This window comes from Gnatocerus cornutus, chromosome 7 (assembly GCF_029298725.1).
Source record: "Gnatocerus cornutus isolate USDA-ARS CGAHR chromosome 7, icGnaCorn1.1, whole genome shotgun sequence".
Lineage (NCBI taxonomy): Eukaryota > Metazoa > Arthropoda > Insecta > Coleoptera > Tenebrionidae > Gnatocerus > Gnatocerus cornutus.
The window spans coordinates 19,265,024-19,278,892 of NC_142239.1; the positions used below are offsets into that span (position 1 = coordinate 19,265,024).

Consider the following 13,869-nt stretch of genomic DNA (forward strand, 5'->3'; position numbering starts at 1 on the left):
GTACCTTGGAATCCAGCTCAATCCTCATAGCCCACGAACCTCCAGCAACACAATCATTGAATTCAAGCTCCAAGACATCATACTCTCCAAATTTTGCAAATCCAGCCCGTCTTTTTAATACCACCAGCTAAAATGAAGGGAATTGATTACTAATTGATTGAATTGTTATTATTTACCATAACAACAAAGTCTGAGCAGTTTTTTCACAACACAGAAACACTAGAAACAATTTTCACAACGCGTCCCCCTTGAGTTACACAGAATGAAGTTGGCGCCGCTCGAATTAGTTCTGCCAACCCACTCAAGTCAAAGTTTCTATCCCCGACAAATTGTTTTTCTGATATTTCTCTTACTGATTTGTGGTTTCTGTTCCAACGTTTGGAAATGAGGTGAAATTGGTAATAACTGATTAATTATTTGTTAGTTCATCTCTCTTCTTTCACATTTTTAATTTTATTCTTTGGGAAATTTCGTACGGGTTGGCGGCAATGGCTCAGGTTATTATTTTGTATTTTAGGGAATTTTCGTTCATCAGGTTTATATGTTGGTGCTACATTCGAACTAGAACTAACCTCAACAAACATTTTTGAATTTCTTCAACGGTCGCTCGCAACAAACAACAGTAAAATAATTATTCAAACTCTTGGAAAAATTAGGTAAAACTATTTCATTTTCAGATGTCTACCACGTCCGAAGAAAGAGTTGATGGTTACCCAATCTTAAGACTAAACCTCAAAGGCCACAAGAAAAACATAACAGCCTTGTCTTTCGACCCGGACGGCAAACAGTTCGCCAGTAGTTGCGAAGACAAGTCTATTATGATCTGGAACATGCAACAAAACATCCGAAGTTTCAGGTTCATAGGCCATACAGAGTCCGTTAATGATATTTGTTACTCTCCCAATGGAAAACTTCTTGCTTCTTGTTCCCAAGACCAGACAGTGAGAATTTGGGTCCCCAAAGTAAAAGGAACAAGCGTTGAGTTTCGAGCACACACTGCTGCTATCCAAACTGTTGACTTCTCCCCAGATAACGACAAAGTATGTTTATTACCACTAAAAACTGATTAAAGTAAAAACTTATTTCAGCTCCTCACTGGATCCAACGACAAATCATTAAAACTGTGGAAAGTCGCCACGAAAAAGTTCGTATCGTCGTTCGTGGGGCACAACAACTGGATAAGAAGTGCGCAGTTTTCATCAGATGGCCAAATGATCGCGTCCTGTGCTGATGATAAAACTCTCAGAATCTGGGATGTGAGAACTGGGGAATGTGTTCATGTTTTTCCAGCTACAAGAGCCGCCCCAACTTGTCTTTCTCTCCACAAAAGTATTCCAGTGGTTGCAGTCGCTATGGACTCTGGCTCTATCAGACTCTATGATATAAAAATGCAGAAGTTGCAGCAACATTACACTTTGCATGACAGTACAACAAGTGTTTGTTGGCATCCCAGTGGTGATTATTTATTAACTTCTGGGAAAGACGGGAAAGTTAATGTTGTGGATGTTATGGAAGGGAGGCCGATTTACACTTTGACGGGGCACACTGGGGGTGTTCAGTGTCTTAAATTTAATCACAGTGGGGACTTCTTTGCTTCTGCTGGTGAAGACAGGCATATAATGGTGAGTTTTGATTCAATTTCGCCGGTTTATTAACGTTGGATTTTTAGGTTTGGGAAACTAATTTTGCGCATTAAAAGCGATGCTCGTTTAGGTTTGTAGTTACGAAACTTTTTATAAATCTAATTTATTTCATAAATAAACATCTGTACATTAACAATATATACAAAATATATACATTTATTGGGCATTAAAAAATTCACAAAACTCATGAAAAAAAGCAATAAAAAAATTTGTACCTATATGAATCTAATAGCTTACAGTAATAATTGCAGATATAAAGAAAAAGTGACTTTTACAACTTATTATTATGCACAATGACAAATTAAAGTACAGTCTCCTGTGTCACTAACGGCACATCCAGAATTCAAGGACTCCATCATGGGGTTGACTTTGAGGCGTTGAGGTGTTGTTTAAACCTATATTGTTACAAACATATTTCCAATAAGTATTTTTTCGTTTCATTTTTTATGTATCATTTTCTTTCTTTTTTTCACTTTTTTTTTCGTATTTTTTCATAAAATGATACAAGTTTGGTTACAAAGTTTCCTCACATTACAAAAATTACACACTTTGTGAAAGGTCAGTGTGTAATTTTTGTATTATAAAAAGTTTACAATCTTGGAATACTCGGGACGTCTAAATGGGAAATGACTTAGGATTAGGACTAGGAATTACAACATCTACATGGTTGGTATGCACTTTTTAACCCTGACAATACAACTTAAAAATTGCATACTATACATAGATAACTAAATTACGTACAAGTCTTATAAAATATCACAGTTTCGTTATGATACAATTTAAAAAAAGTCGAAATTCGCCGATATAATATTCTGTAACACATCCAGATTAAACGGACAGGTGAAAAAAATACAGAAAAAAATGAACAACACATGCAACCTAATATCACGGAACGAATCTACACCCGAATGAAGCGAAGCGAAAAAATGTTAGTGTGCACCGCGATAAATCGATTGCCGAATAACAGAGAGTAGAATAAAAAACTAACTCAACTATTGAATCGAACAATTTTAACAAACTAAAAATAATAATAGTAAGAAATGACGCAACAAAACACAATACCTGCTCCTGACTTCCTTTGTTCTTGTGTTTCCTCGACTTTTTTCCGAATACCTCTGGATTGTTCGCCGCCCCCAGTCTCAGGTAAATCGGCACCTTTGCCTCTGAACACCCCATTAGTTAAACTCAATTCCGCCAGTTATACAGGGCGATTATAAATGTTTATAGCATCAAGGGTGGCTCTGGAATTCCTGTTCCGCACTGTTTTGCCGCTTGAATTTAACTATCTTGAGAATTATTTTATAATATCACTTGCGTCAAGGTTTTAAATCATAACAACAGTTTTTTTTTCAAAACTTAAAATATCTAAACCCACTCATTTGTAATGACCCTTGATGCTACAAACATTTTTAACCACCTTGTAGTTACCTGTATTTTCATCTTTCTTCGATTTTTTCTCTTTGCGGAAACCCACACTTTGGAGGGCGTTCTGGAGGAGCCGCGATGGAACCACGTCGGGAAGAGGATGCTTTTGACGCTCGGCACGTTTTCGACTCAGCTGGGCTCGTAAATCACCTACCAACCAAACGATTAATACCACGAAAAACCGCCTCTATCTTTACCTTCTGATACAACAGAACTCGCGGGGGCCTCGTCGTCAATTTCCCCAATTTCACCGCCTGTTTCTTCAGGCGCCACTTCGACTTTTCTCCCTTTTTCCTCCACTTCCGCCTTCTCGTACTTGGCGGGGTTTCTAATCTTGATCTCAATCTTCCGATCGGTTGCCAAGGGTATCTGCTTGACTTTTTCACTCTTCTTCGACGTTTTCTTCGGGGGTGACCGACTCTTGAACCGCTTCCTTCTGTCTTTTCGTTCGTCCAACTTCAGATCGATCTTCAAGTCACTTTTCGCTCCATTTATCAGTTTGGAGAAGGGCAAAATTGCGACTTTCTGGTTGCTATCTTGTTTCGTTTTGAAGCGCCCTTCGTTGTCGCTGTCGGACTCTTCATCCGAGAACAGAGTGTCTATTTTATGGTCCAACACAATGGCGTCGTCACAGTCGCCTTCCAGCAAAGCCTCTTCGTTGAGCTCATCTTCTTTCTTAACTTCTTCAGCTTCGTCTTGTTTCTTTAGTCTGATGACCCCTTCAGTCATTGTGATTTCATTGCGTTCGAATTTCTTCCGACGTGCCTCTAGAACTGGGTCTAACACCTCTTTCTTCTTGTCCTCGTCTTCAGTCTTGGAGGCTTTCAACCCGAGTCTGTCGTGGATCGGAGCCTTCTTTGGAGAACTCGTCCGCGGAGGAAGAACTTTACGTATTGGGGAAAGAGACAACGATCGACGTTTTGGAGATTTCGATAGTTTCGTATTGGGAGACAACGACCTGTTGGTTAAACTTAGTACCACCAAACTCAACAGTAAAACGCACCTTTTGGGAGTTTTCGAGCGTCTAAACCTCGGCGAAGGACTCCTGGAGTACGACCGCCGCTTCCTCTTCTCAATAATCGCTCGATTTTCCATGACAAAAGCGGCACTTCTCGGCGACAGCGGTGCTAACGTAGTACTGAAAGCATCGGTGTTGATGGAGAGCGGCGACAACGGTCTTTCGTAGAGGGGAGGAGCTAGATGCATCGGAGCCAATGGAGGAGGTGGCGCTTCAAACAAAATGGGCGGTACGTAAACACCGTCGAATCCCATTGGATTGTAAGGTGGGAAGTTCGGTACGGGAGGCGGGGCGTAGGCCACCGCAGGTGGTACTATTGGGTGATGAGGCGGTGGGCCGAAATTCGGAGGTGGTCTACGAGGCTTCGCTTGCCATTTGCGCTGCTTGAAGTTCTGAAAGGGTTTCTTTACAGGTTCCGGTTCCGGTTTTAAATTCTCTTTCAGCACCACCACGGGATTGGTGATTTTGTGTTCGTTTTCAGGAGTGCTAACTTTTCGTTTTTTCTTCGGTTTCGCTTTGGGTTTTTCCTCGGATTTCGAAGTGACTCCTTGGATTTCGTTCTCGAGTTCTGCCATGAGTGCCTCCAAACTGTTTGAACGTTTCAGTTCGGGAATTTCGCCCGTTTCTGATTTACTACTGTCTTCCTCAGATTCCGAATCAGACTCATCGGAATTGTCGTACCGGTCGAACTTACTAGTCCCATCGGACTTCTCTGGAGCTTTTTCTACGGCTTTACAGTACCGGTCTTGCGGTAACACAAGTTTAGGGACATCATTGACTTTAGCAGCTTCTTCATTTTCAGTGACCATGGGAACAGCGATAAGATTCGAGTTTCTAGTCCACCCATTGAACTGGCCCTGGAAGACATTGTAAAACGGATTTTGGCAAGAGCACAGACTTACGTTCCTGGGGGTCCGTGGAAACTTTCCCCTCTTCTGTTTACCACGCATTGACCCATTAAAATGGGGCTTGTCTTTGAGACCTCCACCAAAACAGCTCATCGCGAGGTCATTGGACGCCTTTCGTTTCAACGACTGTAAAGCTGCCAAGCGTAAAGCTTCCAGATCTTCATCCTCTTCTGGAAAAGACAACTGGAACAAAAGCAGTAGGTGACGATGTTAGAAATTCAGCGAAAAACCGCACGGAGTGATAAGAAGACTTTAAATAAGAAGTAAACAAGACTTTACCTGATTGTTGTCTTCCATTTTGAGGTTTTATTCACAATTTATTGATTGAAATCAAACATAAATAGTTCAACAATATGGCGTTGACAAGTTGACTACTAATGTGAAGTTAGCGCACTAACTTAGCTACCGAGATCCCCACCACCAAGCCCGTTGCACACAGCCGAATTTAGTAGGTGGTCTAGTTCAAACTACTTAATTTTTTTTGTCAGTGACGGTTTCAGCGGAAATGCAAAGTACTTTAAAAAAAAAATTAAATAAACATTGTTAAAATATTTATTATTTTGTACCAAAAAAGGACCAAAAAGTACATAATTATGATAAAATTTGAAATTTTAAAGTGTTTAAAGTCAAAGAAAAAATTGAATTTTTGCCCGACCAAAAACTCAAGTTTAACATTTTTTTTATTTACAAATTAAATGCACTATGTGGTAGATTAAAATTCCAAAGTCAAGACTCAAAAAAAAAATCTAAAAACCGCCAAACGACTAATCTTAAGTATTGAACGTCGTGCGTAACCAAGGTTACTAAAATTAACAGGTTTGCTACAAAGTTTTGAGCCAATAGCAGCAGGTCTCTTAAACTGGCGCGAATACGTCATAAGAAAGCTCTTTTAAATTTCGATTCAATTTTTTCATTGGTAATATTATTTAAAATAGCAATATTTAACACTCTGATGTTTCTACAAAAACTTTGTTAAACAACAATGACTTTACACCGCAGAACAATTAACAGAACTTTCTTGTGACGTCATTTATTGTCACACGTCCCTAGCAACCAAAAGGGGGTGGAGTTTCAGCCTTAGCAACGAGCAAACCTGCTTAATTTAGGAACCTTGTTGGTGCGTAACGGTGTAAATGTCTTAATGGTGGGGGTTACTTTGCGAGCTCTGAATGGGGTGCGCTAACTTCACACCAGTAACTGAACAGCACTGGAAGTTAGGGAATTTGGAGTTTAATCACTAAATTTCACCCAACAAGACATTTAACCGATTTAATTGTTAAAAAATCTAATTTCCTTTGAGGAAAAGTTGGATTTTCGATGTGGGGTGGCTTACAACCAGGAGAATACCCATAAACTCCCAAATAATACCAGGGACTTTGGTGTTGACAGGGACAAATCTAAAAGTCCCTAGATATCGATTGTGGTGGATTAGCAATGTGTTGTCAAAATAGGATTTAGTAATAACAAATACCAATTTTCTAATTATGTATGATATTTAAAGTGGTTCGGTTCGTACGACAACTTGGGTTTAATTTTCAGTGAATTCGTTGTCCAGATTCCGTCTCGTGTGTGTTGAAATCACCTCATGACTTGATTCCACGAAATTTATTTATCCGAGACTCCAGGAATGTCCAGTTCATTTTAGAATCACACTAACTACGATGGCAGAGCGGTAAGATCAAAATCTGTCTTTCCAACTTCACACTTCCATATCTACACTTTTCTAGTTGACTCTTGTAAGTTGAAAATGGAGGCAGAACCTCTCCTTCCTGACAACACCGCCATAGATCCAACAAAACCGCCCCCTGAAGCCAACTTCCCAAAACCCGACTTTACCGAAGTCGATTCGGACAAACCTGAGCCCCCTTTGCTCAAGCCGACTTTCAAAAATGTCCTGCAAGCCAAGAAACGTCTCCAGGCCTTCTCTTCGACGAGACCGGGCTCGTTACCATCGTCGCCACAGAAAGTCAAATCTAGTGAAGAGAAAACTGAAGAGATAATCACAAAGAAAACCCCAAAAAAAGGTAAAATTCCTTTTTATTATGCGTGTACTCATTGTGGTCGTTCAAGGCCACTCCCATGACGATAAAGCGAAAGCGGTCATCAAGGAAATCGAAGAAATGAAGAAGGAGGAACAGGCGTTTTTGGAGCTGCAAAGACAATCGTACAAACGCTCGCGTTCTAGATCGAGATCGACAGGTAGTAACTGGTTGAGACTTCTGGGCTCTACTTGTGATTTTAGATAGAGGCAGGTTCAAAAAAGTGGCGAAAAAAACGCGCAATTACAGGAGGAGAGCACAAAGCCCTGAGAAACCAAAAAAGAGCCCCAAAAAACAGAAGAAGTACCCAAAGAACTGGCGCGAGTTCTACGAAACCGGCGCCACTTTTGACGTCAATCGCGATTTTGATATCGCGACTCCTTCAGGAAACAATGAGTAAAAATCTGAATCTGTAGTCGCACATTTATTAATTTTTGCCGCAGGGTAATTCGTCAAGTGCTTTTCGAATCTCCGTCTCTTCCTATAGTTCCGTTCAAAGCAAAGACTGTTAACAGGGAGGAAAAAATCGTCCCTTTTGAATATATCAGGTACTTCAAAAATCTACGCACTTCAACTTTTAAACTCTTTTTTTTTTTTTTAAGATATACTCGAACAAAACCTGTAATACCGTATAGTGCAAACCCTTCAGTAAAAGATATGTTCATCTCGAAGAAACTCCTCCTGGCCGCAATTCCCAAGAATTTTGCCGCAGTTCTTGATAAACTCTACACTAATTCAGTCAAGTGAGTGCGTTTCCGGTCGAGACTTCCTTTGAATGGTTTGTTTAGGTTTGCCCCCCTGGAAATCGGCCCCAAAACGAGGAAATCAAGGCTGTGGTACCTCAAAGTTTGGAGCGGAACTGAGAATGAGTGTAAAGTTCTTGAAACCTCAGTGGGTTTGTCGTTCCTGCAGAGTTACACCGGCGAAGAAGAAGAAGGCGAGTTGGTGGACTTTGTTGTAAAAACTGGTGATAAAAAACCGAAGAAAGAGAAAGGAGTTGAAGACAATCCCACCAAGGAAGAGACTGACGAAAAAACTGAAAAATCCAATGACGAAATGGACTCTAAGAAGAAAAAACACAAGAAAGAGAGTGAGTCGGAGAAGAAGAAGAAGAAGAAAAAGCACAAAGAAAAGAAGGTGGAGGGAACAGGTGAGAGTCCGCCGAAAAAGAAGATGAAGAAAGACAAAACGAAGAAATCCGAGAAGCGGAAAGAAAAGAAAAAGAAAAAGTCCAAAGATAAGAAGAAGGTCCAGGAGAAAGACGACAAACCCACGAAGCAGCAAGTCATTGAAGAGTTGAAAGAAATCGAAGAGAAATTAGCAAAGAAGAAGGAAGACGTAGAAAAGAAAACTGAGAATCCTTCACGGAAGAAGAAGCTTTCCGAGCGCGAAGAAGACAGTAAAAGAACAAAACATGACAAAATCAAAGAAGAAAACGAGACAAAATTTGAACACGCGCTGAAAAACAAACTCAAGAAAATGGTGGCGAAACAGGAACCGGAAAGCGACTCTAAAAAACTAAAAGAAGAGGTGAGCAGCCGCAAGAAAAAGTCGCGGTGGTCTGAAGACTTCTCAGAGCAACTCTCTACTTCCGATCTAAACATTATAGCAGAAATTGCAAAAAACGACGAATTAAACGCTGAAGACTTGAAAGTTATTGAAGAAATCAAAGCCAGCACTCCTGACACCGATGAATACCATTCCCACTGGGAGAGTGACGATGACGTGTCTTCTTCAGTACCAAGAAACTCTCTGAAACTTAACAGATCGTGGGAGAGCGACGAAGAGTTGTTTGAACGGAGCTACAATCGTGATATTAAACCTGCCGAAACGTACACTAGTCTCGAGATTCCTCTCAATATTAAAAACTTTTCGCGACGGTCTGAGCGGGACGAAAAACCGTTTTCAGTAGCGGAGGAACTCAAGTTGTTGGAAATTGAGCGACAGTCCTTGAGCGAAGAACGAAAGAAGTTGGAGTTGGAAAAACAGAAGATTATCAAGTTGCAAGAGGAGGCGAAGTTGGATCGAGATGATCAGACGGGGAAAGAAACGAAGGATGTTTCTGATGGTTTGGTTAAGATCAAAAAGGAAAATCCTGAGATGAACGATTTTAGTATTGATAGTTTGAATAATAGTTTGCTTAGTACTGTGAGTTCGACTGAGTCGAATTTCCCCACTGGAGTGTTAGAAAATCAGTACGAAGAGTTTATCAAGGCGGTGAGTTCGGAGTCTTCGATCATCACGAAGAAGAAGGAGAGGAGGAGCTCGGATTCCAGTTCGTGGAGTTCTGACAGCGATCACAAAAAGAAAAAACGTAAGAAGAAGAAAAAGAAAAAGAAGAAAACTCGTGAGTGTGATGGGCTTTTATTGGGCAAAGGCAATAACATATTTAATGAGTTTGATATTCCAGTTCCTAGCGATCTACCTGAAATGATTCCAACCCCTGTGCCAGTACCATCTCCTATTCTTCCTCTAGACAAGATTTTACCTCTAACAGCGCCTCCTTTGCTGCTACCTAAACCTATAGAGAAATCCGTAATTGAACCTCCACCAAAGGCGGAGGAGCGTAAAAAGCCATTTGTGTTCTCTTCTATTACTTTACCTACCAAAAAGACACCGCTTGTGGACAATTCGAAGTTGAAATTGGACGACGATTCGGACAGTGCCGACTTTACAGACAAATTCGTGCGAAAACCGGAACTAAAAGAACCGACGAAAGATGAAGAAGAAGATAAAAAGGACGAACCGAAGGAAGACGAGTTACCACCACCGGTACAGACGGAAATTCAAGAAAAATTGGAGGAAAAACCCAAACCCGCCGTTGAAAGTATTCAAAACGTGCCCCTCCCCTCTGAGAAGCCCGAGTCGAAGCCCCCCGACCCCAAAATCAAGCGTTCTCACTCATTATCGCCTGCGAGAAAGTCGAAAACTAAGCGACGAAGTCGCTCATCAAGTCGCGACCACGACTCCAAACGTCGAAGTCCAATCCGTCGTCGCGAACCAACACCTCCTCGCCGACGCCACGCCTCTCCTCGAAGAAGATCACCACCTCGAAGACGCTGCTCACCCCGGAGAAGATCGCCCTCGCCACGACGCCGTTCTCCTCGCCGCCGAAGACGTACCCCATCATTCTCACCACCACGTTCGCGAAATGGCAGAAAACGCACACCATCACCACGCCGAAGAGCGTCGCCGTTGAACTCACCCTTGGACGGTTTTAAGAAGAGTGTGGCGGACTCGACTATCAGCGACGATATGCTGCCGCAGCCGAATCCTGACGATTATAACGATTCGCCGAATTCGTACGGAAATAAGTATTATAAGAAGAGAGGCTCGCTGTCGCCGCAGTTGTCGCCGAAGCGGATTTCGTTAGACGACAGGATCAATCAAGTTTTGGGGTTGGAGAAGAACGAGATGATGGCACCGCCGGTGAAGCCACCGGACATTTATCAGAATTATGGGTACAATAGCGTGTACGGACAACAGTACCCGCAGTTCGGTCAGTACGTCCAACCGAAGAATGACTACGTGGCGCCTTCGTATGGGGGGATGATGTACACGCAACCGCCGCCACCGGTCGCGAAGACTGGGCCGACTCCAACGAAGGTTCTGCAAGTGGGGAATATTTTACAGGTCGTACCAAGCGACGAAGTACCTGTCCTTGAAAATAAGGTTAATATTATTCTTTGTGTTGTTCGTAAGTACACAGAATTTTATTCGAAGAAAATTGCTTATGAAATCTAGTTAGCACACCCCCTCTTTCAAAAAAAGTCAAATTTTAAATCATCGTAAGTTGAATTGCTTACATTTTGAAAATTAATGTTTCAATAATTGCGATTTTTTTTTTAGATTTTGGATTTTTTGTCTGGTTAAAATTGTATAATTATTAATTGACAACAGAATATTTGCTGAGAAAAGCATTTATGTCATACAACTCTAAAGCCGAGGCAACTGGGTAGCAAAATCCAGTAACGTAGTTTGTAAAATATTATGACTACACTGCGCCGCAAAATTAACGCAAACTTAAAAAAAAATAATTTTTAATACAGGTGTCCCAGAACTCGCGCCCCAGAAAGAAAAAAATTTTGAAATTAAAATTGTTTAACTCAATGAATAACCGAGATAACACGAAAAAACGGTAGCCAATCCTGATGCTGAACAGAATTTGAAAATCGGTAACTATGGGCACATACTATCATCCATTGGTCAGATGAACATTAGACTCTCGTTGCCTAGGAAACTGGGATGGGCTTCTACGCCACCACTAGAATAATCTTTCGGGATTGGTTGTTAATTTTTTATCAGTTTTCGAATACTATTAAACTTAGGCAATTTTTGGTTTAAAATTTACCATATGTATTGCATTTTAAAGCAATTTTGGCAATTTGATATCAAATTTTTTCTACAAAATTAACACTTGTTGCAAAATAGTTGCAAAAAACAAAAGTGGGAGTTGCTGTGATTTTAGCTCGAGTTTTACAGTTGGCCTCAACAGAGTGTTTTACTTCCTCGAATACTGATAACTAGATCAGTATTCTTCGTGACTAATATAGCCATTTCTGACTTCTTACTTAACGATTTTATGTCAGATTTGTGTTAAATCAGTTAATGAAAATGAAATTGCAAAAGTTTAAAATGCAATGTCGGATTTTTCTATAAATGTTCTATCAAAATTAAGCAATAGTAACTTGATGTGAATCGTCAATAATTTTTTTAAAGCCATTTTTAAAATCAATAGGCCAATTTTACTGGGTAGTGTAGTTAAAATCTCTAGAATGTGCGCCTTTTTCTCAACAATTTTCGAGTTTGTTAAAGTAAATATACGAGTGAAATGTAGAAAATTCCCCAATTTTAATAGCTGTAACATAAAAATTATTAGAATTACGAATTTTAGTGGTGGATATCAGAACATTTTACCTCTGGAAAATTAAAAATTCCAAATATTGGGTTTTTTGCTCTACAGATTTGCAATTTAGTAGAGTTAATTGACGGGTTAAAAGTTGTATTTTCCCTAAATTTCATAGCCGTAGCACTAAAATTACCAAATTTATTATAAATATGACTTTTTGATAACCACTTTATTGCAATTTCTTACCCATCTGTCTTGGTTTTAGAGTTGTATGACATAAATGCTTTTTACAGCAAACATACTGTTGTCGATTATAGTTAGAATTTTAAACAGCTAAGCCATCAAAACTTAAAAAAAATAAGGACAATTCAAATATTGATACATAAATTTTCATAATTTTTCAAAATAAAAGTAATTCAACCTAAGATGATTTAAAATTCGACTTTTTTGAAAAAGAAGGTGCCTTAGAACACATTTTTTGCAATTTTTTTGTAATGAAATTCTTTTCCGCCGAACTGTGAGTCCTACAGAGATGTTACAGACACCAGACAGGAGCCAGAAGATCGTCCAAGTCGGAAATATGCTCCAAATCGTACCCGCGGTCATCTCGACGCCTCAACCGATACCGGAGCCACAACCAGTTCCACCAATCCAAATACCTGAAAAACCATCAGCGGAAGCTTTGATGAAACAAAAGAACGCGGAGAGGAAGGCCGAGCGAGAGAAACGACGCCAGGAAAGGGACAGGCGACGGAAGGAAAAGGAGCAGAAACGCAAAGAAAGAGAGAAGCGCAAACAAATGAAAATTAAGATGAAAACTGAGAATATGATTAAGGTGAGTTTCTCCAGACCGAACTGTAAAGTCATGAGTGTTTTGCAGCGAGCTATTCAAATCGAAGCGGAGGCTCTGGCTAACGAAGACGTGGAGGACGAGAGCCCGAGCATCGATCCTCCCATTGCGGTCATCGTTTCGACTCCCCCAACCGGCAAAGGCATCCTCCTCCAAGGAGGGAGGTTTGTACTATTAAATTAATTTCGCCCAATTTCTAATTGTGATGAAATTCCAGTAAGAAGAGGAAGAGCGTCCAGTTCGCGGACGGCGTCCGCCCTGGGGAAGGCACCTCCCCGTCTGGAGGAGAGGAGTTGTCTTCCCCACCTCCCCCCACCAAACTGCCAAAAGAAAAACGATACAAAAAGAAGACAAAGAAGAAGAAAATCCGAGTAAAGGTGGTGAAGAAAGTCCCGAATCTCGAGGAAGAAGACGAGGATGACGACGAAGAAGATAATTACTTCGCGAATTTGGCGCCGCCACCGCCGCCTCCTGGTTCGCCGCCACCACACGTGTTCCCGACAAGAGTTAAGACCCATACCATCAACAACGTGCACCAATACGTCGGTAATATTATGCAGACGAATTCGTCAGGGTTTGCGTATCCGCCTCCAATGCAAGTAGTCATGAATGGCAGGCATCAGCCGCCGCCGGGGTACATGCAAGCCACCTATCCTACAGGTAATTAAATTGATTCTAAGCGGGGGTTTTCTAGCGAGTTGTTTTAGATGTCAACACTCTTTCACATCCGACGTATCAGGGGGTGTCGTCTCATCACTAAAACGAATTGTTAAACGATGTCCTTGTAAGAAAGTGTTTAATATTGTTCTTTATCAGGTTTAATTTACTTTTTGTATATAATGCAGTGATTACGATTTTTTTATATTTATGATTTTGTCGGTAGGAGTAGGTTTTCGATGTATCAGTAGACTGTTAATAATTTAAGTAATTATCCTCTTGAAGACAGAATGTTTAATAAAAATATTTTTCAATATTTTACCCGCTTTTTGATAATCCCGCTCGTTTTACTATGTGTGTTGCTAGGTAACCATTTCTTGGCAACCACCAAACAAACAAACAAATGCCAACTTTTTGAACCATTCTCCTTGTTCAAAGATGACTGAACCACCTCAAATTGATTTACCCGGAGGTTCGTTT

At 40.6% G+C, this 13,869-nt stretch overlaps 3 protein-coding genes across 5 annotated transcripts; 2 read left to right on the forward strand and 1 right to left on the reverse strand.

The window, feature by feature from the left end:
* Positions 1-511: 511 nt before the first annotated feature.
* Poc1 (Proteome of centrioles 1) lies at positions 512-1,783 on the forward strand. The gene is made up of 4 exons (XM_088040509.1): positions 512-622; positions 678-1,040; positions 1,089-1,622; positions 1,670-1,783. Exons 2-4 carry the CDS (start codon positions 678-680, stop codon positions 1,694-1,696), a joined length of 924 nt encoding a protein of 307 aa, XP_087896635.1. The 5' UTR covers positions 512-622; the 3' UTR covers positions 1,697-1,783.
* On the reverse strand, positions 1,773-5,383 carry LOC148172155 (uncharacterized). Of its 3 annotated transcripts, XM_088040495.1 has the most exons (7): positions 5,274-5,383; positions 4,989-5,177; positions 4,072-4,943; positions 3,266-4,026; positions 3,072-3,218; positions 2,706-2,806; positions 1,773-2,038 (listed from the first exon to the last, which is right to left on the reverse strand). In XM_088040495.1, the coding sequence occupies exons 1-7, from the start codon at positions 5,289-5,291 to the stop codon at positions 2,033-2,035; spliced, it is 2,094 nt and encodes a 697-aa protein (XP_087896621.1). In that variant the 5' UTR covers positions 5,292-5,383; the 3' UTR covers positions 1,773-2,032. The 3 variants fall into 3 exon arrangements, with proteins under 3 accessions (XP_087896621.1, XP_087896620.1, XP_087896619.1); XM_088040494.1 differs by having other exon boundaries at positions 1,773-2,806; XM_088040493.1 differs by having other exon boundaries at positions 1,773-2,806; positions 3,266-4,943.
* Positions 5,384-6,185: 802 nt separating this feature from the next.
* Positions 6,186-13,710, forward strand: LOC148172156 (uncharacterized). Its single transcript, XM_088040972.1, has 11 exons — positions 6,186-6,666; positions 6,722-7,018; positions 7,065-7,193; positions 7,237-7,429; positions 7,477-7,581; positions 7,636-7,776; positions 7,822-10,705; positions 12,424-12,717; positions 12,763-12,896; positions 12,950-13,392; positions 13,440-13,710. The coding sequence occupies exons 2-11, from the start codon at positions 6,742-6,744 to the stop codon at positions 13,490-13,492; spliced, it is 4,653 nt and encodes a 1,550-aa protein (XP_087897098.1). The 5' UTR covers positions 6,186-6,666; positions 6,722-6,741; the 3' UTR covers positions 13,493-13,710.
* Positions 13,711-13,869: the final 159 nt, after the last annotated feature.

Excerpts from the sequence above, each read along its gene's own strand:
- Poc1 (XM_088040509.1), top strand. The coding sequence starts at position 678 with ATGTCTACCACGTCCGAAGAAAGAGTTGATGGTTACCCAATCTTAAGA. Across the intron at positions 1,041-1,088 it reads TCTCCCCAGATAACGACAAA|CTCCTCACTGGATCCAACGA; the intron begins GTATGTTTATTA and ends AACTTATTTCAG. Across the intron at positions 1,623-1,669 it reads GTGAAGACAGGCATATAATG|GTTTGGGAAACTAATTTTGC; the intron begins GTGAGTTTTGAT and ends TTGGATTTTTAG.
- LOC148172155 (XM_088040493.1), bottom strand. Across the intron at positions 3,219-3,265 it reads GAGTTCTGTTGTATCAGAAG|GTGATTTACGAGCCCAGCTG; the intron begins GTAAAGATAGAG and ends TTTGGTTGGTAG. Across the intron at positions 2,807-3,071 it reads GAAGAAAGATGAAAATACAG|AGGCAAAGGTGCCGATTTAC; the intron begins GTAACTACAAGG and ends TGGGGTGTTCAG.
- LOC148172156 (XM_088040972.1), top strand. The coding sequence starts at position 6,742 with ATGGAGGCAGAACCTCTCCTTCCTGACAACACCGCCATAGATCCAACA. Across the intron at positions 7,777-7,821 it reads CTCTACACTAATTCAGTCAA|GTTTGCCCCCCTGGAAATCG; the intron begins GTGAGTGCGTTT and ends TGGTTTGTTTAG. Across the intron at positions 12,718-12,762 it reads AAACTGAGAATATGATTAAG|CGAGCTATTCAAATCGAAGC; the intron begins GTGAGTTTCTCC and ends AGTGTTTTGCAG.